The sequence below is a fragment of the Orbicella faveolata genome, unplaced genomic scaffold (genome assembly GCF_042242905.1).
Source record: "Orbicella faveolata isolate gen_17 unplaced genomic scaffold, um_ofav_v1 contig_34, whole genome shotgun sequence".
NCBI classification, from domain to species: domain Eukaryota; kingdom Metazoa; phylum Cnidaria; class Anthozoa; order Scleractinia; family Merulinidae; genus Orbicella; species Orbicella faveolata.
This window is the reverse complement of record NW_028301563.1, coordinates 34,450,711-34,475,478: the sequence shown is the minus strand read 5'-3', so window position 1 is coordinate 34,475,478 and position 24,768 is coordinate 34,450,711. Positions and strand designations below refer to the sequence as shown.

General features: G+C 36.9%; 3 protein-coding genes and 1 long non-coding RNA gene across 6 annotated transcripts; 3 read left to right on the top strand and 1 right to left on the bottom strand.

Annotated features, from left to right (window-relative positions):
• The first annotated feature begins 540 nt into the window (after positions 1–540).
• Positions 541–4,323, top strand: LOC149105926 (uncharacterized). Its single transcript, XR_016201568.1, has 2 exons — positions 541–906; positions 1,725–4,323. It is a non-coding gene; the product is annotated as an uncharacterized LOC149105926 (long non-coding RNA).
• A 2,060-nt stretch (positions 4,324–6,383) lies between these two features.
• Positions 6,384–9,220, top strand: LOC110060808 (E3 ubiquitin-protein ligase RNF181-like). 2 transcript variants are annotated; one of them, XM_020767604.2, is made up of 7 exons: positions 6,384–6,696; positions 6,915–6,953; positions 7,045–7,128; positions 7,440–7,480; positions 7,798–7,872; positions 8,631–8,705; positions 8,929–9,220. In XM_020767604.2, the coding sequence occupies exons 1-7, from the start codon at positions 6,639–6,641 to the stop codon at positions 8,986–8,988; spliced, it is 432 nt and encodes a 143-aa protein (XP_020623263.1). In that variant the 5' UTR covers positions 6,384–6,638; the 3' UTR covers positions 8,989–9,220. The 2 variants fall into 2 exon arrangements, with proteins under 2 accessions (XP_020623263.1, XP_020623262.1); XM_020767603.2 differs by having other exon boundaries at positions 6,385–6,696; positions 7,040–7,128.
• Positions 9,221–9,943: 723 nt separating this feature from the next.
• LOC110060807 (biogenesis of lysosome-related organelles complex 1 subunit 2-like) lies at positions 9,944–12,717 on the top strand. The gene is made up of 4 exons (XM_020767600.2): positions 9,944–10,259; positions 10,611–10,730; positions 11,034–11,138; positions 11,490–12,717. The coding sequence occupies exons 1-4, from the start codon at positions 10,028–10,030 to the stop codon at positions 11,519–11,521; spliced, it is 489 nt and encodes a 162-aa protein (XP_020623259.1). The 5' UTR covers positions 9,944–10,027; the 3' UTR covers positions 11,522–12,717.
• On the bottom strand, positions 12,120–24,756 carry LOC110060806 (nucleolar RNA helicase 2-like). 2 transcript variants are annotated; one of them, XM_020767598.2, is made up of 22 exons: positions 24,500–24,756; positions 22,835–23,000; positions 22,193–22,256; positions 21,859–21,949; positions 21,608–21,691; positions 21,150–21,169; positions 20,751–20,825; positions 20,573–20,611; positions 20,355–20,433; positions 19,910–20,006; positions 19,653–19,741; positions 19,249–19,394; positions 18,982–19,041; positions 18,400–18,489; positions 18,072–18,128; positions 17,660–17,764; positions 17,316–17,435; positions 16,886–16,959; positions 16,649–16,808; positions 15,584–15,712; positions 15,113–15,157; positions 12,120–14,429 (listed from the first exon to the last, which is right to left on the bottom strand). In XM_020767598.2, exons 2-22 carry the CDS (start codon positions 22,942–22,944, stop codon positions 14,157–14,159), a joined length of 2,007 nt encoding a protein of 668 aa, XP_020623257.1. In that variant the 5' UTR covers positions 22,945–23,000; positions 24,500–24,756; the 3' UTR covers positions 12,120–14,156. The 2 variants fall into 2 exon arrangements, with proteins under 2 accessions (XP_020623257.1, XP_020623258.1); XM_020767599.2 differs by having other exon boundaries at positions 21,859–21,946.
• Positions 24,757–24,768: the final 12 nt, after the last annotated feature.

Here is a 24,768-nt window from a genome sequence, read left to right as displayed (position 1 = left end):
TGCGTTTTTCTATAGCGGGGAAGAATGCCCCGTTTGGAGAAACTGATAACCCTGTAACACTCTCTACTCTGAAGTTATTAAAAGAGGGGGTTTTTTAATTCTTTCATGGTGGTAATTTACTTAGTAAAAATCTTCTTAATATTGCAAGAAGTTCAGTTTCATTACGGATGCTAGGATAATGTTGAATTGAGAGAATTGGGCGATTTACGATCTACTGGTATCAATGTTATCTTCTCAATACGGGCTTACCTGAAAGATTCAGTCGGCATCGCAGCTATATTCAGACATAGCGTGCATAATCAGAGCAGAATCGTAATTTATGCCAAGAGGTGCGATAGCTGCTGTGTTCTCAAAGTTCTGACGCACCTTCCACAATCTTGTAAATTGTCAAGAAGCCTTTCATTTTTTACCGGCTTAAACTCATGCACTTCCTACGCACTTTAATGAATAATCTAGACTTCCTTTACCACATATGTCCATGCTGGCCCTTGTACAATTAATGTAAGGGTAAAAGAAGACATTAATAGCATTTCCCATGAAGTAAGCCGTGCGCGGGGACTCAAATTTCACCCAGCTAATCTTGCTAGCGGCGGCTGACTGAGGCGGACTGTGCTCTCGATAAACAATTGTCTGTAAGATTTCATAACGATCTGGGAAAGCATTAGCCTATTAAATCTATCGCCTGGGCCACAGAAATCGTTTTGCCCGGAGGCAAAACTTATTCCGGCACGTGTATTACTTTTCTTTCTGGCCGCGCGCGCCGATCGACCGACATTTTATTTCAGTTTCTCTTACTGTGACACATCATTGTTTCTTATCTCAAAGCGCGTTTTTCATGAAAATCAGCGAAGAAACTGAAGGAACCTCGCTATTGCCTCGGAAATGATTCTCCATCTCACAGTTCAGGTAGTTTTGCAAGCCATTTATTTTATGTTACAACAGTAAATAGCTTCATCATCGGCGGCCGACCGAGGTTCATATAGTTGTCGTAGTTTGTCTTTCCAAATGCCAGTGGGTGAAGGATTAAACAGAAAAGACACTGCCTTATGCTATTCAAGAATATGTTTTTAGCAGGTCTCTGATCTCAGTTCTGATTTCGACGAATTAAAACCTCTAAATTTACAGAAAAAATAGTTAAGCTGGAAAAAAGTATTTACTCTGCAAAGCCGCCATTCGTGGGATAAGTTGAAAAAAATAAAAAGCCAAGAGTAAAAAGCTAATGTCATAATTTCTTACAATATAGTGAAATTATTGATCTTAGAGTAGCTTAAAAATTTCGATGCTTAAATATATTTCTCAGTTATCACTGTCCACGCCACAAGTGTGAATTTCAGTCTTTTAGAATTAAGGTATTTATTAAATTCTAACTTGCCTAGCTTTCCAGCTCAGTGGAACTTGATCTGTGATGGGAGAGACATTGATCAGTAAACGCCTGCGGACTATGTTATTCTTTTTTAGCTCTGGCCTTGCCTTCTCTGAACCTTGCATTCAGTTACACAGAATTGATGAAATAATTAAGAAAAGAGACAACTTTGACCGAGCGAAGAATACAAATCTCCCAGACCCGCATTATCAAATGAGCGTGTGATATTTCGATAGAAGTAGTTAAAATTCGGCGACTAACAGTCGGGCTGTCATGACAGTTTGAACAATAACCTCAGCTGGTGTAAAACCAGGTAATTCTATTAATTTACTGGACCTCGTGTGTTTTAATTCCTCTTCAGGCCTTGAGTCGCCTTGGTACAAATAGCTGCTACAAACTGGTCGTTGTGATGTATTCAACGTGTGAAGATAGTATGCTCCTTAATGATTGTCTCGCTACCTCACCGGCGTATAAATGGCTACCGCCGAAATGTTCACTGACGCTGAGCCCCCGGGGCTGATGCTAACAGAGCAAATTGCTGTGGGACAATCTGAGAAAGATCTACCCAAAGGTGCTAAAAATAAAGCACCCGTGGTCGATCTTAGATTCGGGTTCGAGACATACTTCAGCTAGGTTCACTTTCTGACGCAGCCTGTCTTCCAATAGCGTTATCTAAACTGACATGATTGTTTTCTTAGGGGGCGAAATGTAGATCGATCGGTTCGCAACAAACATGGCTTATTTGAAATAATACTGACGCATTGTCCGACTTCGCAGAGACATCTCGTTCAGTCGCGGTCTTAAAACTAAATATGATGGGGTTATATTCTGAGGAATCATTTTTTTTCAGCTATGAATTTTAATCTTTATGAACATTGTTACTAAATTAGTTTACTGTTTGTGAAACGATGCAATTATATATTCTCTGGCTCGAGTGAGATGGGCTTTTATTCACTTATCTTCTGACACTAACGTTCACTTGAAAGCTCAAAGTTCAGTCTTTGAGTTTCATACTCTTTCTCAGTCTTATATTACTACAGTCTTGAGGAAGTTTCTAGCCAAAGACAGCCTGTTTGTAAACATGGGTGCAAACATGCGGGCTGAGAAACACTAATAGGTCGCCGCGCTGAGCTCTACAAACCATATATATTAAACAATCCGGAACATCCTGCAAACAGATGTGGACATCATGCTAAACAGTCTGTAAATTATGTCTTTACATCATTTTTCTACTGATAGATAGCTAAAGATAAAAATGTCCTTGTATTGCTTAAATAATTTCTGCGTGGCATATGAACTACCTTACTCGTCTTTAGGATAACTTAAAAGTTCATTTAGTATGTATTTATAAACGTAGAGAACTGAAAGTCGTAGCACGTGACCGAATGGATCAACACTTCGCGCGTCAATGTCAGCCACGCCCTTCCCCTATTAAAATTAACACTGAAAACAAAACAGAAAGATTCTGAGGTATAAACAATCGAATTTCGCGAAACTGATGGAGTGAAGCAGTGTTAAGAACTCGTTAATATCGATTTGAGTTCAACTGATTTTTAATCGCGTCTTAAGACGGCTTTGTAGACAAGTATCTCACGGACTCCGGCCTGAAATAATCGACAGTGAAGGAGATCTCGAAACAAAGCCAGAAAAACATAGCTAGACCTAGAGCAAATTTACATCACAGACAGACACAGCACCATTTCAATTTCTTATCACGTCCATTAGAAGAGAAAGCTCCGGTATAAATTAGTGAGTAATATTCCATTAACATTCACGTGAAATATGGCTATCAGATACTACTAACACTTCCGTTGTACTTTGTTATGTGGTTTTAAAGAAGAGACTCGTTTGCGGCACACCAATTAACTCTGATGAACACTGTAATATATCGCTGTAAAATACAGGTAGAAACGAACTGTGGAAAACTAATAACTGCGGATTAGAGTGGCGGTTTTAGTCAAGGTTTCAGTTTCACCTGCCAAAGCGAGACGCATTCAGCACAGGAAGCTTAATGAATAGCAATAAATTACACGTGCAGCAGTTTGATTGGCTGAGAAGTTTGGAAGCCAACAAAGTGACAAAGGTCGATCAAACATTTAGTGACCGAGAGAAGCAGCATTTATACAACGTGTTTCAGTGCAAATGGCTTCTTGGTTCTATCAATCAAATATAAGAGCGATAAGGCCTGATGGAAAAGCAGAGTAAACTAAGCTAATTGTTCCATCTGCCAGGCGACAGTTTTCACTCAACCGTTTATATATTTCGAAATCTCAAATAAAAAAAATACCAGCAAAATTGTCATTGTTCCTGATTATGTGATAGTCCTAGAAACACATTGGTACGGGTCGTCAGACAATGCGATATTTCTTGAAATAAGTCCTCATCAATCTCACTAATAAGTCATGATCCACTCCACTCCTTACCCCTCCCCTACACTACCTTCAATATGCACACAGCCACCCTCCCCGTCCTAGCAAGGAATGCTACGCTAGCAAGGAGGGAACTCGGTACGAAAGTACACCGGAGACAATACTGATGTCTGTAGAGATTAATTGAATGACTACATACAAAGATGAGATCTTTCTGTCGGATGGCAAATAAAAGCTTCCGAAACCTTGCGGAAAGGAAACTATTCACTGTCGGAAATACTACGATGAAGTATTTCGCTTTAATTTGCATTTTGTCAGTGACGAGGATTAATTCATAGTCCTAATCCTGTCCTAATGTTGCGTTTTCTTTTTATGATCACGCCAGAAAGTCCCGCGATATCACGCGATATCACAAGTGTTGAATCAGCTGACCAAGCGACCGAAATAACCGGGATCAGCTGCGAAAGACTGTTAAGTAAATGATGGTTGATCCATATGGACTGCTTTTCCAAGGTACCTGCTGGAAGAGTCGTTTTAATCTTCCCTTGGTCAAAGGGAATAAACCGCGAAAAAAAAAAAAAAAAAAAAAAACTCAGCAGCAATTTGGTCATTAAAATAGGTCGATTATTTCCCTAGATATCCACTGATGATTAACGAAAAGGCGCAGCTGAAAAGCTGTGGACTAAAGCAGTAACGCTGGCAGACTTAATATAATAGCAATGAATATATATTTAAAACAAATGTGCATGTTAAAAAGTCAGTTCGACGTTTGTACCCACAATGTCAATAGAAAAATGATAATCACAGTTTTATCGTTTGTTCCTCGAGTTTTTCTTTTTTTCTCTCCTCTATGACAGATTGCGTCTTTTACCTTGACGTAAATAACCTTTTTCAATGTTTGGGAGAGTAAAATGAAAACAGATTCCATTATGTGTAAATTTTCTTCCTAATTGCGTGCCCGGAGGCAATACCTGTCAGATATTAACCGAATATATCTTGTCCATTAGCCTCCAATGGTATATAAATATTTCATGACGTCATTAGGCTCTTACCTTTCTCTGGGATCATTAACTTTTGTATGTTAATCTTCAACTAAGGCTAAAAGCACTTGGTAAAGCTGGTGTATTTAGTAAATGAACTCGCGAAAACGTCGGGCAAGTTCATAACAGGTACAAAACGAAAAAGTGAATAAGCTCGAAATTGAACATCCTTTAATCTTCATATTCAACTGAGCTAAATATAACGGCATGCTGTATCTTCAAATAATTCTCTTTTACCCCATGCGTTATATCTTTTTATCATAAAATATAGTGGGAGTTGGCATCTGTCGTGCAGTGGCCGGTGTCCTTAATCATAATTAGGTATCACAAATACAATTTTCTCTACCACCAGAACTAAAGAACTAAAATCGACGTATTCTCCTCGGCTTTTCGAAAGGAAGAGAATTGATCAGTTTTTTTTTGGGATAAGTTTCACACAGAACAATAGTTTGGTACGTAATCACCACTCAATATAATACAGATATCATATACGCGACATGGTTCTTTTCAAAACACGTAGTAAGTCCATAAACAAGGAAAATTATATGTTAGATCACGTGACCAGAAATGTTAAGTAGTGACAGTGACAAAAACGAACGAAGTATTGAAGTCTTCATTGCGTGCCTGCTTAAAACCAAAACCAATATCTCTTTCCTATTGAAAGACGATTAATATTTCATAACGTTTGTTCACTTTACTTCAAAACCATTAACCTTTTGCATATTAAGAATAAACTTACAACGAAAAAGCCAATAGCACCTGCTGGTATTTTTAGTCAATTAACCCCGCGCGCAATAGTTGGAAAATCCATAACTAGCACAGTTCACTTATTTTAACCCTGATCTCACCAAAATAAACAAGCAATTTAACTAAGATGTTTCACATATAAATTATTTTTAAATGCAACTTTCTTTGACTGTCTTTAGCCTCACTTCAGAGATCAATTTCAAATTTGTCATCAAGAAATCCCAATAAAATTAAGGCCCAGGTAATGCGAATATAATAATTGGACTCGCAAGCTAATAATGTCCTAGGAAACAGGAAATGACTCGACAATTGTATACAGTGCGGCTAGAGATGATACTGAGATTTCGCCTTCAAGCAAGACTTAGTCTGATCAGTTGACATGGCGTGAACAGTCATAAAGCGGGACATCGACATGAGAGGTCGATGGAAAGAATTTTTCCAGAATCGACTGCTAGCTACTCGCTTGAACGAATGCATGCACACCGGCGCGTTTTCGTCTGCCTCCTCACTTTGCCAATATCGAATTGGGATTACAAAAGGAACAATTAAATGCCAGATTTCATAGGTACAATATTGGACCTGGAAGCTTTTATTGAGCGCCGCCGTGAAATAACATAACTTTTCTTCTTTACAGAGGTTTACAAAGGTGCGACGTCTAAAAATTCAAAGAATGGCGCACAAGTAGGAGGGAACATCTTAATCGCTCTTGATTGAGTCGTTTAAGATAAACGGATAACCTTTGTTACCTTTATACATGACTTTATATAGTATTCACATTTCGCTCGTTCCGTAGCCACCCGGCCCACGGAATCTGGTAACGAGAACAAGAAAAGAATCCAAGAAGGTATCATACATGAAGAATTACATGAAGAATTACATGAAGAACAAACATGACTTGAACAAGATGGCAGCCGTATGAATTTTCTAGCTAATGAGTATTTGCTGATTCCTTTGGTGCCAGGAATAAGCTTGGTTCTTTTTCGATCAACAGTTCGAATTTCATACTAAACTGAAAGTTTGCAGAGATTTCTTTTCTCCGAAGGTTCAATTCCTTCATCATTTTAATAGAAGTGCAGAATTCTGCTGTGTCATAGCTCGATAAAATGGCATCTTATTTTGATGAGCACGAACTCACAGACCGAACAAGCAATCCTGATTTCTTCCTTGAGCTCGCAAGGTGTAGTAAATTTATTATTTAATAGGCTCTAAGTTTTAGGATACGTTTCTAACAGAGTGGGAAAACAGTCAGAACGTTTTTTGATGAGTTGATAAATTCTGTAATCTCACTGAGCTTAATTTTGACTAATAAAATAATTGAATTATATAGAAAGGTAAAGAGCCGAAACTTGATCATGAATTATTTCACTATAACACGGCTTGTGTTTCATCTCTCAGGATGCTTCTGTCTGCCAGTGATCTGCTTGACATTGCAAGGTATGTATTCGTCAAATAAAATTTATCAATAACTGTATTGTCAGTTACTTATTATTGTGCATTATTTATTAATTTCTTTTTTAAAGAGCAGCATTTGATCAAATTCAAGCACCACCAGCTTCCAAAGAAGTTGTAGAATCTCTACCAGCTGTACCCATAACTGCTGAACACATTGGTATGTTATGCGCACAACTACACAATGTCTAACAATTCTGCTCCATGCTTGTAACAGTTTGCATGCACCGTTTCTTACTACTTTTTCATTCATTATTGACTTTGATTTTTGAAAAAAAGCAGCTGCATTTTTGACAAAACAACATCCACTGTCAGTTGCTTAATGAATCAAGTGCAAGTAACATGTATGCTTATGAAGCTTGGAACAAACATGCAGGTACTACATCATCCCAGGGGCTTATAAGTAGACTTGTGTCATCTTGTATATTATATCTGTTATTATTTTGGTTGTAATTGTTTGTTGTTTGTTAGTTAAAGGCTGTTCCTGTCCCATTTGTCAAGCAGAATATAAGGTGAGTAACTCTTATTTACTGGGCGCCTAGCTAGCTTATCTTTTCTAGTTTAAGTCTCCACTTATTGCAACAACTCGTTAATAGATTTATAAAGGTGTCTATCCACACATTCAGTCCATTTGATATCAATTTTCAATGCACCTAAACCATTTAGAATTGTATTAAATGCATTACCATTTAGACAAGGATGGTTACAGTCAGACCTCTGAGCCCTCAGTGGTTATTTATACTAGCTCCCATATTATTTGGAGACAGTTCCATGTTTTGGTTTATTTATCAATCTTCTGACTGCATATTTGCTTGTTTCTTGATGTCAGATTGGTGAAAATGTCAAGCAGCTTCCATGTGACCATATGTTCCATCAGAGTTGTATTCTACCTTGGTTATCAAAGGTAATAATCACAGGTCTCTACACATCAGTGACCAAATTCCTGTGATCGGAGAAATACAACAGTTCTTTGATACCAGCCATAAGCATAAGTACTATTTCAAGACTAGGAAAAAAATTCAAGAAATTCTAAACAGATAAAATAATTTGATAATGTGATGAGTTTTATTGGGAATATATTGAGGAAGAAAAGAAAAGAGAATAATTCCCAAAAGAGAAAGTACGAACGGGGCAGGAGTACCAATGCGAGGTACTTCCCACAATGTTATATATAGAATACTCCAGCTAATAGGTCGACTGAAACATGCAGCCTTGAACACCCATGTTATGGTCAATTGACAGCTGTCAAAACAAGGTATCCGCTGACTAGTATGACGTGAACATCACAGACTCAGGTTTAGAGCTCACGAGTTGACCACTGACCAAGCACTGGTTTTCAATTTGATCGTGGGGTCATGTCAAGTTAACTTGTTAATCAGGGCCGGGTTGTTCTGAAGGTATACAAATGTTTTTCACTGCTTTTGTTTTGTGCAGTTTGAGATAATTGAAACTCAGAACAGAAGGCCAAACCGTGTAAACAGTAAATCTCACCGTAAAGTTACAAAACTCAAATCAAAATTCTCGCTTATCCTGGGTTAGCTTAATTGGGGTTTGAACAACCCGACCCAGGAGCTCCACTTATAGGCTTGGCTAAATCTATATATTATAAATAAGATATTACTATGAGACTGTGATCATTGAATCTTGTGCTTTTTCTTTTAGACTAACAGTTGTCCTCTGTGCAGACATGAGTTGCCTACAGACGACCCTGAATATGAAGAAATGAAAAATTTAAAGGTATTAGGACATCATTCTGTATGCAGTTCCACAGATGTGTTTTTCTTTTTTTTAATTCAATGAATCTAGATGTTTGATGAAAGTCTTACAGTCAGTAAATATGTATTGTTATGAGAGTTAGAATTTTTAAATAATAAATCATTGATCAGTTAAAAAATAGCCATAACATGATGTATCTTTAAATAATATGTGATATTTTACATTTATATAATTTTCTTCACAGGTTAAGGAGCAAGACCAGCAGTTTCGAGTGGAAACACTTCATGACTCCATGTTTTCCTGACAGAAACAAAATGTCTAACAGCTTCAAGCTCTACGATATATTATTATATTTTAGGTATATTGTGATAGAAAATACCCACATATATCCCAGGAACAGTTCAAGACACTTTTATTGACAAAATGGAAAAACTATCCCAAGCAAAGTCTTTTATGGAAGACTGGAAAATTGAAAACAAAATACTAGAGTAATACATGTGTTCATGTTCAAAATAAAGGTATACAAGTTAACACTGCACCAGCATCCTCATTGTGTCTCCCTTCCATTACCCAAATATAATGTTTCAATGTTGAACTCTGATGTAAACATTCTTATTAGGTACTGGATTGGCCAACATGCATTTCAAATTTATACAGTTAAGTTTGATAGTTTGAGTAATTTGTTTCGATGATCTTTCCATAGCTTCATTTAGTCACAAGTTCTCAGAATATATTTTATCCAGCTTGTGTGACAACCAGCACTCTCTAAGCATAACTGAAGTGCAACAAGGACTGGAACATCTGAAAGATGTTGGCAGACAATAAATGAAGACAATAATATTATTCTCTTTTAAACTACTTCATAGGATACTAATAACCAAAAAGGAACTTAAAAGATACAAAATTAAACCGGATGATGAATGTTTTTTTTTTGTAAAGGTCCAGATTCCCTTGAACACACATTCTTGGCTTGCCCTGTTGCTGAGGACTCTTACCACGAAATGATGATATGGTTGAATAATTAAACCAACAGAAATGCCAATTCAATATGACTGAGCAGTAACTTGTTTTTAATGATTTTACACTACCCGTAGGATCACAACATCTACTGAGGTGGAAATTCATAATTTTCATAACACTACTGATTGTTGTTACTGGGGACAAATGACAGATGCAATACCGCATAAAACCCCAGTTACCGTCCCTTAAAGAGACAAATCTGATTCCCATTTCTATTTCCTACTTTTTCTTTTCTTCTTTTTCTTATTTCAAAAGTCCCAGGGGGCCTGGGAACGAGCAGTTATTTTAGAGTAGGATTTGGGCTGAAGTCTGTTAGATCCAATATGGCGGCGACGAGAAAACAAAATACACAGAGTTTAGAACAAGAAGACGAAGCCATGAGTGGAGGGAAAGCCGTAGTTAAAGATCCAGCAGAGGTTTCTTCTGAGCCCGTGTTAGAAGAACCTTCTGGATTAGATGAACCCAAAGCTTCCGGTGGCGAAGTGCTGTCTTTGAAAGATTGTTGCAAGGAGGCGTTCGAGAAGATAACAGAGTACTTGAACGGCGAACTAGCTGGTGAGAATCACGTGAAATGTTGTAGATTATGTGTTCGATGGGCATGAATTATGATGCAACCACGTTATAGACTTTGTTGTTTAAATCCTCCTTTTGCCAATGGTACAGAGTTTGAACAATTATCAAATGGTCAAATTTTCGCTCGAATCCAGTTTCTTAGCTAATTCTGAGAATAAGATAATACTTTTAATATAAGTCTTATGTGATGTGCTGAGTTTAAGTGGTATTGGTAATTGTGTGAGGAATGGCAGGGTTCGTTATAGCTGGGACAACAAAACATTGTCATTGATCCTGTTGTCACTTGAGCTTATTATTATATATTCACTTGCTAGCTTGTGATGTTATTTTCAGGTTCAATACAGGACTATGTTCTTCTTGAAAAGCTGAATAAGTTGACAGTTACAAAATATAGTGAAATGTCAGACACTGCAAAGACTCTCATCACAGTCATGGAGGAGCTGGACAAGAAATGTAAGGATTTGTATCAATGTATGGTAATTTAGAATATGAAAAGGTTAAGAGAGAGGATTCTTGGATCATGGTGCATCAAAGGAACTGACGAATCCTTGCCGACTGGATCCACTGGTTGCTTTGATGTACCATGATTGGGAGAGATCTTGGATTATTGGGCTCGATCTGGATCATCCCAAAGAAACAAACAATTAATCAACTCTCTAAAAATTGCTGTTGATGTTATTAAGTGAGTCATAAACAGTCACTGTGACAGTCAGTAGAAAAAAAAGTGCAACTGTTTTCTATAATCATTGCCTTCAGATAAAAGCCTGGAGCCATATTTGGAGCAGATTGATAAAGTAGAGGACAGTGTTGCAAGCCTTGAACAAGCTGCATACAGATTAGATGCATATTCCAAGAGACTAGGTGAGTCATATTCCACACTCAAGTTGTCTTGAATCCTGGTATCATAATTACATTCTGACCACATACTACATGTAGTTCAACATTCTTTTTATAATAACACAGTTTTGAGGCATGTGACATGATAGATGTAGGCTGCATTCTTTTTGTACAATCACAAGGTGCATATACAGCGTTACTCCACGGGTGAATGTTACTTTTTTGGTAGCAGATTTATTATAAAGGTTAAACTTAGGGAATATTCAAAAATCGTTTTTGCATTTTTTTTTTTTTTTTTTGCAACTTTTAGGGGAGGAAGGTAATGCAGGAACTGCTAATAATTATTAACAATTCCAATTTATATTCTGTTTACAGAAGCCAAATTCAAGAAGTTGGAAAGAAGATGATACCAGACCAGCCATTAACTGTCATCACACAAACTAACAGACATAAACTAACTGTTTTCTATTGCATTACAGATTTAAAAAAATTATGGTATCAAATGGGAACAAAAGCTGGCTATGACACTTGTTGTAAAAACTTAATGCTTTGATACCTAATAACAATCAACTTCTTGTTTCAAGCAGATAGGCAATTGATGAGTTAAAAAAAAATTCACCACTGAGGGGGCTATAGATATTTCTCCAAAGAGGGTCAAATGTGATTTTGGAGTGGGGAGAATCTGCTGAGCATTGTGAGTGCACATGAAATGTTACATGAAGAGTGACAGCACCTGATCGATCCACTTGACTTTGTGCCTGCACTCACCTTGCACAGCAGATTTCTCTAACAAATGTCTGAATATCTGTGGAGGAGAGAGCAAAGGGGCATGCTGTTGATGTAGCACCAAATGTTGTGAGCTTAATGTACCTGAATACATGAGAACAAGTATAGGCCTGATCCCAGCTTGACCCAAGACAGTTTTTGATACTCAGGAAGACAGTAAATCAGACGGCAAATTTTAGACAAAGTCATTCATAGAGTCAAAATGTAAGAGTACAAATGTGGGGAGTGAAAATATCATAATTTATTTAGGTTTTTAATTAAAACTTTTGTGAACCTGGCTCCATAAAATGCTCAAAGTACACTGTTAAGGAAGTAGACACTTGTGTCACAGTGTGTGTCGACTTTTATGCTAAGGTTATTCTAGCAATCTATTTGCCAGCAAGACAGGGCTGTCAATAAGGGCTGTAACCTATAGCACCTGTTATGGCTGTGCATGCTTGATGGGCCCTTGATGGTATGGAAGAACTTGCCTGTAGCTGGTACAATTCACCCATAAAGTGACAAGTTTGTTATGGGTGTGAAGATCAAGGCTACAGGTGATTGAAAACTTAATGACAGCCCTGGCAGGAGGTGTTGTGGCTGGTTTCACTAGTGCATTAGCCTAAGCGTAAGTAAAGCAGCACTCAAAGCCGAAGTATGGTAAAGTCGCATGTTTTGCTTAGGAAATTTTCGAAAAAAAAAGTTGCAGATTATTAACATCTTATTGTGTCTTTCTTACTGTACTATGCGCTCCTAGTGAAAACCAGCAGTAAAAAATATGGACTTAATGAAAACATCCTAAGAAGTAGAATTAAATAATTTGTATTGAGTTTGATAAGATGTTCGTAGCATTGTTTTCAGTTGATATGTTTACTGGTTTTAACATGGTTATGGTTAAGCCGTTCTGACTTAGAAGATGTCACTTAGAAGATGTTAACTTACATGACTGAATTGGATACTTTAACACCAAAATAGCAGTGAAACATTTTGTAGATCTCAAGTCAGTTATGCAAGTTAACATTGCAAAAATGAAGCTGTTAATTATTTGTTTTGAACATCTTTCCATTGGTTTCATTACCAGCCAGTAATCTCAAACCAAAATATGGTAGACTCATTGATAAACTACTCTTTGCCTTTCTAAACTCCTTGATTAGCTGAGCAGTTGGAAAACCGAGAGAGAGATGTGCAAAAAACTGAACCAAAAGCATGACTTTTCACATAACAACAAAAATGCATTTCACCATTATTATAGCCTGAATCTCTTCAACTATAAACATATTTTACCATAAATTTGTACCATTAACAAGCGTGATCCATTAAAACTTTAAAAAGCAGGCAAGTCAAAGACCCTGAAGCTTACATGTGTGTTCCTGCTTCAGTTAAACATTTACTTACAGCAACTAATAAATTATGTGAAACAAAAGAAGCATAAGATACTGTGTATGTCGTTAGTGAGCAGTTCATAACTATAAATGATAAACCATGAATGAGAAACCCAGCATTATAAAATAAAAAATACAGTAAATAAACTGATCATAACAAACAATATTGACCTCTTTTCTTCTTACGTCAAAACAACGGTGAAGAAATCCTCGTATCCTAGGGTGACCACTGAAATGTCATAAAATGTTTCACCAGCAGTAACTTACTGTAGTGCTGTTTATTTCTAAAATTTTCCAAAGTGAAAAGTCAAGGCGGACAAAATTTACTAATTCTTTTTTGAGGGGGTTCAGGGTTAATTGACAATTAAATCTCTTACATACAGAGATAAGAAATGAAATATTGTATTGTGACATATGCACATGACATTTTGAGATGATCGGTAGGACAAATTATGGGTGATTATGAAAGCATAATAATTATACTTGTTAATACGAAATCATAACTATTATTATATGGCTTGTGTTTGCAGCCGATGTAACATGTGCTCTGCCTAACTAATTCTAGGGCATTGCATTATTCTCCTGTAATGCGCATGGGCTGATTACGCACCTGCAAAAACAAAGCAAAAAGCCATATAATAGACAACTTATTTACCTTGAACGTTTGGTCTTTGCGGGAAAATTGCAAACTTTGGCCTTGCAGTATTGACCTTGCTATCGCTCAGTCAATAAAGCTAGGCCTCGGTTTGAGAATTTTCCCCAAAGACGTCACTCAGTAAGTAGTTATTAATATCTTCTTTTGAGAATCTGAATCTTTTTGGTTACTTATCTAACTTCCTCATTAAATTCTTCGTTCTTGTCACAGGATGACAGTCCAATTTCCTTTTTGCACCTATCAATCAAAATTGAAACCTTTGCGGTAAGAGTCCTTTCCACGGTAACGATCTGGAATGAAACCTCTTTCAAATGACGCCTTTCCACCATAACCACTCCGAGATTGATCCCTTTGACCAGTTCTCTGGTTCACAAATCCCTCTCGATCATATCTGTCTCTATAGCCTGGTTTTCTGTCACCACCCATTGGGTCACGCTGAGGTCTTTCAAGCAGCTCTGGAAGTTCAGTTATTTTTGTAAGTATTACTCCTCCTCTGCCTTCCAACCAATATTCCTGTGATGAAAATAATTCAAAAACTTGTTTACACTTTTCCATTCAATTTGGTACTCTTTGCTAAGCTGAAGGGCCAGCTCAGGGCTAGGGCTCAGCTAGTTTTGCCCATCATCTAAAACTTTTTACCTGGACAGATTCTAGTTTAACCCCTCAACACTGGACCAGTTTTTTCAATTTACAATTTGTTCGTACTGTAGCCAGGGGTTTCATTGACATTTTTAGCAAGAGGGCAACTGGTTCTCACAGGCAGATAAAACTTTTTGAACAGAACTTTATTCTAAGAAAAACCTTCCTCTAGATGGTCAAACCAGGCTGGCAAAATCATCCTCGCTGGTGGTCATTTTACCCAGTGCCTGGCCCTCAATGAAACCCCTGCTGTAGCACTATGTTGAGACTTACCCTGAGGTGACCTTAGCTAGGTCAAGAGGAGGGGGCCCTCTCTTATGCAACTTAACAGCTTTCCTTATTTCAAAGAAAAGGCCCACATTCACTTTGAAATTTAGGACTATTTCCACACTGTCCCCAGCCACAACCTCCTGTAAGTACTTAATTGGAGCCGCAATCAAGAACGAAGCCCTCCTACTGGCCAACTGTTATTAAATCACATTGTAAAAGAAACCTACTATTTTCAAGGAAAACCATGCACAATGCATCCTAACTTCAAGGGAGATGAAATGCCATACCTCTAATTTTTCTTGATGTTGATTTGGTACATCAAATACAACACTCTGTTGAGGTAACAGACCAATGTCAGCAAAAGGTCATATTAACTAGTCTCAGAAGCATACCACCTCGAAGAGGTGATATGCTTCTGCCAGTCTGTCATGCATGACAAATACATCAACCAGGGATTTAAGGAGTATGTGTGATCAACCAAATTTTAGCAACTGTCGGAATAAACAAAAGTGCATTTAGGAAGAAAAAGGAGGAATCCTCTTTTCGACAAAAAATAATTTCAATTAATAAGTGTGGTTTACTATCAGCTACATGAATATGCATGCTCAATGACATTAACTCCTTAAAAAAGTTATACAGTAATAGTAAGAAATCCAGAGCACGTTATGTGTCTATGCAACATCAGACAGAATTCTGTACAATGAAAGCACCGTTCAACTAATATTAGTTTGCATTTAATATATAACATCACATCTCACCTGTCTGTCTTTACACATCCTCATAACTGCCACGTTGTCTTTCACTTCTGGGGTCTTTTCCATTGCACGCCACATGTAACCTGTTCCACGGATCTCCACAGGAGCCTTCAGTAGGTAGGTGGTGTGATCCTGAATACAATAAATGATATCATTATAGTCCATAATATGCACATACACATGCCTGCAGTGGATTGGTCAACTTTAGTGCCAATAATAGACCACCCTCCAAAGTGACTAATATGAGGAATTTTAAACATAGAAATAACATCAACTTGGAAAACAATCCTATAGTTCCAGATGGGATTTGAACCCACGACCCTAAATGGTCGGTTATTAAAATTCAGCCTAACACAATAGACCTCAGCATGAGGCTCTGGGGAATAAATACAGCAAACTCTGTAGTTATTCCCCAGAGCCTTGTACTGAGGTCTCTTCAGCATTGTTTTAGGCTGAATCTTAATAATTATATCGAAATTGGTAGATATTTCCTCAGTATGTTCCACCCCTACACCCATGACTTAAAATGTTTTCCTTTCTACGAAGCAAGAGATATAATAAAAATCTCATTAACCTCAATTTCTTAGTCTGTATTTTAAGATACAAATCGCCAGTCCTTTCCTGTGGGATTGTGGCAGGTATGCAGGATATTTGGACTGGTATTGTGTCATAAGGACATGACATTATTCACCAGCTGTTAGCAACACTGGTTACATCAAGGACAATCACAAGTTCAACTTACGATAATCCAAAACATAAATCTAGATTCCATTGTACTTCTCATTTCCTTAAAAACATTGATCAGCTGTAGGGTGTTTGAAAGCCAGAACTTCAATGCTTTTTATAGTTATCTTTGATAAAATATATTAATTTATTTCTGCTACTAAACATCGCTTGAAAGAAATTTGCAACATTCTCTTGTTGTACTGTACAGTACTACCAAATTTTCATAACACACATTCCAGCAATATTTTGGCCTAGTTTTCACCAAACAATATCTTTTCACATTAGATTAAAATGCTATCTAGCCACAAACCAGGTTGAACATGATTATGTTTTTATACATACATCTCGCCCAGTCAAGAGAGATCGTGACTTGATCTCTTTGGTTCCAGAAATGTGAGCAAGTGAAGCTGCCACAGCATCCACTGCACCAAGTTTATCCACCAGTGCTTGAGCAGCACCACGGAACTTCTCAAGAACTTCAGGTGAAACCGTCTGTATATACCTAACACAACAGTAGTCAAATTATTATTAATAAGTTGCTCTAACACTGTTATCATCACCATCATCAAAATTTCTTACTTCTGGGCATCCATTGCTGAAGCTTCAACAATTTCATTTATTGATGGAGGTGAAATGTGTTTGAATTTAATTCCCTGTGGCAGAAAAAAAAAAATTAGTTACTAGTTTATTATTTTTTTTAAAAAATTACTATTAAAATAAAAATACTAGTGCATTATATATGGCACTTGCTTGATTTCGAAAACAATAACTACATGTACATGGCTTATGACCGTTTCCATGGAAGCAGTCTGTATGGTAAAATCCTGTCATAGTAAAAAACAATCAAAAGGCTTGGATTTACCTCAAGAACACCTTGCTATAAAATAATTAAAAATATATTATACCCATGATTGTAAGTCTGTACACTACGTGGATAAAGATATCTTCTTGGATTACAAATTAAAACATATTGAAATGTTTCAAAAAGAGTGTTGTTGCCAGTACTCACAGTTCTTCTTTCCACTGCACGTAATAATTGTTCCTCTCCTGACTTGTAAAATACAATGCTCATTCCATCACGGCCCGCTCTCCCTGTTCTTCCAGACCGATGAATGTACATATCAAGATCCTAAATCATAAGCACGGTTACTGGTACATGTATTTTCCTGATACTAATCTTTATCATGTGTAGTTCAAAATTTTATTATTTAGAAGTACAGGACTATACCTCAATTGGCTTTGTACTCTTCTGAGTAGCAGAAGTTGATGAATTACACTTTGAATGTCCATCTAGCTATCCTTCTCATGACTCAATAAAATAGAAGAGACATGCAGTATTTTTTTTAAGCCTACCTTAGGAGGTTCAGTCAGCACAACCAGATCAACTTCTGGGATATCCAAACCTCTTGCTGCAACATCTGTGGCTACCAGACAACGAACTTTTCCATCACGAAAACTCTGCCAATGCCACAGAATGAATTAGAATGTATTAGATTGAATGAATGAATATAGGGGGTTCCATTAATCAACCAAAATACAGCATAAATTCAGTAAAATTATAGGTACATTGCAAATATGTCAACTCTGAATTGGGACTTGTTTGAATAAGTTTTTAGAAGCAGGGCAAACCTAATGAAAATAATCACGTATTAATACATTTTGCACTGTTCATATAACATAGCTGTACAACATTAACTACTGGAGGTGAGGGTAGGTTGTCATAATTAGCAAATCAGGGGAAAATAATTAAGTAACAAAGGCATACTTTAAGAGTTATCTCTCTCTGCTCCTGGGCAATGTCTCCATGAAGAACCTGTGCATCCTGAACAAAATAGAAAACAGACATCTTTTTATTGAACAGATTGTTCAGTAATTAGGTAGCTTGTATAAGTTATGAGTAACCGGTGAAGATTGATATCTTATGGTGTCCAGGTAGATGAAGCCAGAGTCTGTACTTAGAGCTACAAATATCAAGAACAACTACATGTAACTCTCACTTAGTGAGTGTGTAGTCACCAAGTTCAGAAACTTGGCTAAAATTACTCTCACTGAATTGATACTGGATCAGTAAGGCCTAACAGCCTGTGACTTACTTGCTTTAAGACAGAATTCAAGGCCAAACTGCTTGCTTCTCTTTTTGTGTCAGTAAATATAAGAGTTCTGCTGTGGGCACCACAATAAACCTAGAAACAAGAAATTGGGTAAGACAAAAAAAAAAAAAAATACAAAGAATCAAAATTGATCTAGTGGTTGATCATCATCATTGTCGTCGTCATCAACAACATCAGCATCATCGTCATCATCATCATCAATATCATCTCATCAAAGAAAGCTAAGCCACCTGACAGAAACTGGCAACTATGGGGGAAGGCAAGAGAGTTGCACACGGGGATGGTGGTAAGGGGAGAAGAGGAGCTACTAAACTGGCAAGAAAGGAAAGGACAACAGACACAACAGAAGCAAGTGCGAATTGATTGAGCCTTACATGGTAACCACTTTTAAATTACTTTCAGACCAAAATTGCATGGGACAGTGTGAAATAGACCAGCATGTCATTCATTTGGAGAAGCAATGCACCTGGCTACTTCATGCATGAGATAACAGAGTTATAGACTCGTGAACAGAGACTTTACCAACTGCTTACAAGTAAATACAATATCGATATACTTCCCCACCTGTACAACATCACGCAGTGTGGAGGCTCTAGCTTCATATGGACATCTGATGGCCAGGTGCTGAAAGTAAACAAACAAATATATGAATATCAGCAGATGATGTTAACAGGTGGTAGTTAACACAGTTATCAAAAACAAACAAACAAAGAAAAACATATGGTGCGGTAAGTGGTCGGCATGTCTCAGAGTACAGAAATGAAAGCTTCAATTTGGAAAGCATTTCTCTATCAATTTATCATCTATTAGCTAGTTGCTGATTTGCCTTACTTGCACACTTTCAGATGCTTTCAGTTCCTGCTCTCCAATAAGGTCCACTATTTTCCTGTCATGGTTCATGTATTTCTCAGCAGTCTTGACAACCCAAGGTGGTAATGTTGCACTAAACAGTAGTGTCTGAGGCTTCTCTTCCCTAGCTGAAAAAACAAATAATTATAAACATTAAAAATAATTCAACACCACACAAAACTGATTTTAGCCAACATTTGCTTTACATCTTAAGAAAAAATAACCCCAAAAAAATGATTTGTTCATCAGTTACTCTGATCTTTGTTCCAAATTAATCATATTCAGCATTCAGGGTCTTCATGACATGACAGCCCAGATAACTCTAGTTTGCAACTTTTTAATCCCTATTATGGTAATGTGTAAGACAGAGAAGTTTGTTTACTCACAAGGGTTGTATGATTCTTCAAGGATGTCCTCAACAGACTGGGCGAATCCCATGTCCAACATCCTATCAACTTCATCAATAACCACATGTCTGCAATGGATGAAACGTTTCTACTAATTAGATACAATCGGTGTTGTACTACATCATCACACATACATTATAAAATGTTCATTAAAAAAAAAATTAACTTTTTACATACACCGTAAAGTCAATTGAAGCTGCAGTTTTGTATGAACAGAGAAATTCTACAGCACTTACTTCAACTGTGTAAGATCCAGTGTACCATTAACCATGTGATCAATGATTCTTCCAGGTGTTCCCACAACAATGTCTAGTCCATTTCTGATTGCCCCAGCTGAGAGGGTGACAACAAACAAGAATCAACAATCTGACAGTGTTCTGTTTAAAAATTTATTCATAGACTTCTCCATAATTTTTCCTTGGCTTGAAGCCACGTCCCTATCTATTTGGTGCCAGTCTCAAGCTTTATGGCCTTTACAGATTTCATGATTATTCTCTACCTGTGCAGGCCTGAGTTGAGAATATTGTCCACAACTTACACGATTATAATTACATTGTAAATGATCTGGCTAGCATGAACAGGAACCAGAGAAATCAGGATGTCACTTTTCAAACAAATTGTGAAGTAAAATGTAGATCAGAAAAGGATGGCTGTTCTATAATAATTAATGTACATGCATACCTTGTGGTCCATAAGACACTCCTCCATACAGACAGTGCATGGCAAGATCGGACTTCAAATAATCAAACTCATCACTAACCTGTGAAGTTAATGTAAAGCACAGAATCCACAGCTCATGAGGTACATGTACATCATTTGCTTAAAACATTCAGTGCAAAGCACATTGACTGGTTGACTTGAAACTGCCTTTGGATTTTAGCAAGTTTAAGAACTCTTACCTGCTTAGCAAGTTCTCGTGTTGGAGTCAAGACCAAAACCTGCACAATACAACACACAATAAGATGTCAAAAAAACATTCTCAAGTTGATGACTTTCATTTTTATATCTTCTGCCTGAATCAAAAAATCAATCTAAAGCTGGAGATAATTAATAACTTGACAAAACTTTGATACCTACCATGGGTGCTCTTCCTCTCTTATGAGATAGCTTCTGTAACTTAAGCTTTTCAATTAATGGCAGTACAAATGACAGCTGAAAAAAACAACATATATGTGTAAAAACATGGCAAATGAAACAAAACCTAAGTGGCAAATGTTCTAAACTTACAATGCAGCTAAGATTGTGTTATCAAAGGGGTTTGAACTTTATGGGGTGGGGGAGGGGAATTGTAAGAACTTCCAACTATTCACATGATGGACACTTCCTCTGTGTAGATTTGTATAAATTTACTATTTTTGTTGTTATTTACAATAACGAATTGCAGTCAATTACAGGTACGCTAACTAAGGTTTAATGCTGTCCATTCATACCCATGTTAACTGCATGATGCAGTTTCACAAAATGAGGTCCACTTACCGTTTTCCCTGTGCCCGTTCCTATAAAAAGACAAATCATTTTTATTAGTAATATTTATACACCCATAGGCCAGGGTTAGGGGACTGCAAGTTGGGGGACATGTACTGTATAACGGGGTCCTATCAGTGGCTGGGCACTGGGCAAATTGTCCAGCTGTAAGACATTTTGCCCACCTGGTTTGATCATCCAGAAAACATTTTTGCTTATAAACTAGTGAAAAGTTGTAAAAGCCAATGGAACAAGACTACCCACATCATAGAAACAGGTTAGAATACAAATTGAGTAATGCAAGAGGTATATTCCTAGGACGCTATTTAGCTTTCTTTATAGTATAGGCGAGGAGTAAACACAATTAATGAAAATGTGTGATTTGTGAACAGGTAGCCAGAGAGGAAGAACAGGAGAATCTGCAATAAGCATGACTGAGACATGTGAATATATTTCTATAACAAACTTACTCGCTTGTGCAATAAGATCTTCACCGTTGTATATATAATCAAATGTTTCACTCTGGATAGGGAAAAGGTAATTGATTTTCTTTCCTAAGAAGAAAAAAAATTATACATCAAGACTAGATGTTAACTAATTAAATATTTAATTATAATTTACAGTGTACACATAAGGATTCAAGATGAACTTGTTATCAATAGTACATTTTATTAGTCAAATGAAGAATTTTGAGCCACAGAATAAATTAAATTAATCTAACCTTTCAGCCGCTCTGTCGTCTCCTGTGAGAGTCTAAATTTAGAAAATTCTCCTGACTCAGATTGATCTTTCACTTCTTGCTCTGCTTCCTGCTGGACACACAATAAAAGTCTTGTTTAAGCTTGTCACTTACATGTACATGGGCTACACAGTCAAGCATGGTCTACAGTCTTTGTAATACCTAGATTGTGATTTCAACAGAGGTAAAGAGAGAAGTACTAAATTGTGAGAAAATCAATATAAAATTATCGCAACCATCCTAATGAAGCAGCTTTTTAAAGCTTAAAAACTATCAAAATATTAAGCCAAGTTCCTGCTCTTCTACATTTATTTACCTTGATTTCAGGGCTCAAGACAGATAATGCTCTAGGAAGCTGGTAATTGCAAAGGCCTGTAGGTCTGTAAAGTAAATAATACATTTATTTCTCTTATCACTAAGTAATAACAAAATACTATGTCTTCTACATGTTAAGGCCACAACATTTGAGAATTTGTGTCCTCAAATCTGGAACAAAATGATATAGAATAGTTTGGGATATCCTTGGAAGTAATAGTAACTATTAATAATTATAAGGAATTACAGCATTCTGTAGATTAATGGGGAATAGATTCAGGGTTGGGATTAGCTATTTTATGGGTGTTCCCATTATTCTGTATTTTAGTGCTTACATGTTCACATATATTTTTAATGTACCTTCAAATATATTACAAGAAAAAATATTGATTTGATCCTCATCTTGACAATTTAGACGAAGACTGGACTGAATGTTCTTAATAAAAATGTGCCAAGTGTACTAGTTAACTTTTATTTAGTGCAAGTGAAAGTTCCTGTTTAGTCAAAATAAACCTTGCAAACGTTTAAAAGCAGCACTGTTTCTAGCCTTGCACAATAGATCTGAGAAATATGGGCAAACTTTAACTGAAAGTTCACTAGCAAAAATTTGCAATGTTTACACCAAAATTTGTCTTGTCAGTACCTTTTTGTTAAGGAATATATGGTTCTTAGTTGTGTTGCGCTGCTCCTTTGCGGCAGACTTTTCATCCCCCTCAACAGCATTATGCCGCCTCTTCTTACTGAACTTGACATCCTTAGCTTTGATGGAAGAACCACTTTTTACAATTTCCAGTTATTTTTATATTTATCTTGAAAAAGAAGCAAACAACCAATTTAAAATTAAATCAATTCATTTTTCTACCACTGATTAACCTGCACTGAAATACACAATGTACAGAGCAGGGCTGTCATTAAGGTTTAAGTCAACTGTAGTCTTGATCTACACACCCATAACAAACTTAAAAGTGAAGAATGATCTTCACTTTATACAATGATCATTCTTCACTTTCATCTACAACCGCAGTTCAAATATGAATTATTTCATATATACTTCACATCATTTCACTCCTCCCGGGAATATATGAACTCAATTAATTGACCTCACTCCCAATGTGTGGCTTCATAGCTCAGTTGGTAGAGCATCGCACCGGCATTGTGGAGGTCACAGGTTCGAGTCCCATTGAAGCCCTGATTTTTTTCAGGCTTCTTGTTTCCAATTGCTTAAATTAGAAATTTACTGCGATGATCATTCTTCATTTTCATCTACAACCACAGTTCAAATATGAATTATTTCATATATACTTCACATAACAAACTTCTTACGTGTACACTTAAGATGAATTATATCAACTATAGTTAGCCTATAACATCCAGGGCCCATCAAACATACTCAGCTGTAGCAGGTGTTATGGGTCCCAGTGATGGCTTTTCTATTGTTTCTACCTATATTAAGCGGCCAACCCCTTTTAAGCGGCCACAGTCCATTTCCCTGAGGGTGGCCATTTAATAGGGGTTCAACTGTATTCTCAAGAATAAGCTACAAGCATATCAACATGACTTAAAATCATGTCTTACTAAACATAAGCATGTTTTTAGATAGCATTAAAAAAATACCAGAATTTTTTTAATACAGTTCTAGTGAGGACACTTGAACTTTAAACACTTGACACTTGTGCAGACTCCACTTTTGGGGCATTTTTTTGGTGACTACAGAATTAAGGCTCTTCCTGCAATATACAATACCAGTGTTTTCATAGTGTATAAAAAACTGAGTAAACACTATTGATGATATGAAAAACTTTCATTCCATAGTCGCTGAAAAAATGTGCAAAAATATTAAATGTCAAGTGTTCACGGTTTGAGTGTCCCCAATATAAAAATTAGTTCTTCAAGTAACTGTTGTTTGGTGCTATGCCACTTGGTTTCTCAGTTCTGGATTCGATAGAAAGCATTTATCAACTAAAAATGTTGCTGACAAAGATTTTTAATCTATGGGCCTCATCGATTTAGTTGATTTCCACGCAGATTTCAGGTAAGCTTACACATGATTTTCCACGTGCAAGTTCAGTTTACATACAGCACACTAATTGCCTGATCACGATATTCTCTTGAATGATACTAACAAATCTCCATCATTTACGGATCACTTTTTTACGGCTTGTCGTTAATTTTAAGTCAGAAACTTAAACCAACAGCAAGCACTGGTCAAAATGTGACGCAACAACTTCATGTGCCGGTGGCCGCCATTTTGTACCGTCACGTGGTTTCCCTAAGACGCCAAGAAACACCAACTATAAAGCAAAAATACCTGTTTTTCTTCTTTTTCTGCTCTTTTTTCTTTCTTGGTGTTATTGTTTCAGTGCTGTTAGGAGTCCCGTCTTTCCATGAACGTTAAATATAAAAGGCTTACATGCATCGACCATGCAGCAGAACTCAGTGTAGCCGAGTGGGGAGAGGAAGACCGTAAACTGGGCCCGAGTAGATACTGAGATGTCGGAAAAGTTCAGATATCCTCGGGTAATCGGATTTCTCATGTATAGAAGGCATTTTCCCTCTTTCTTTGTTCCTTTCAGCTAA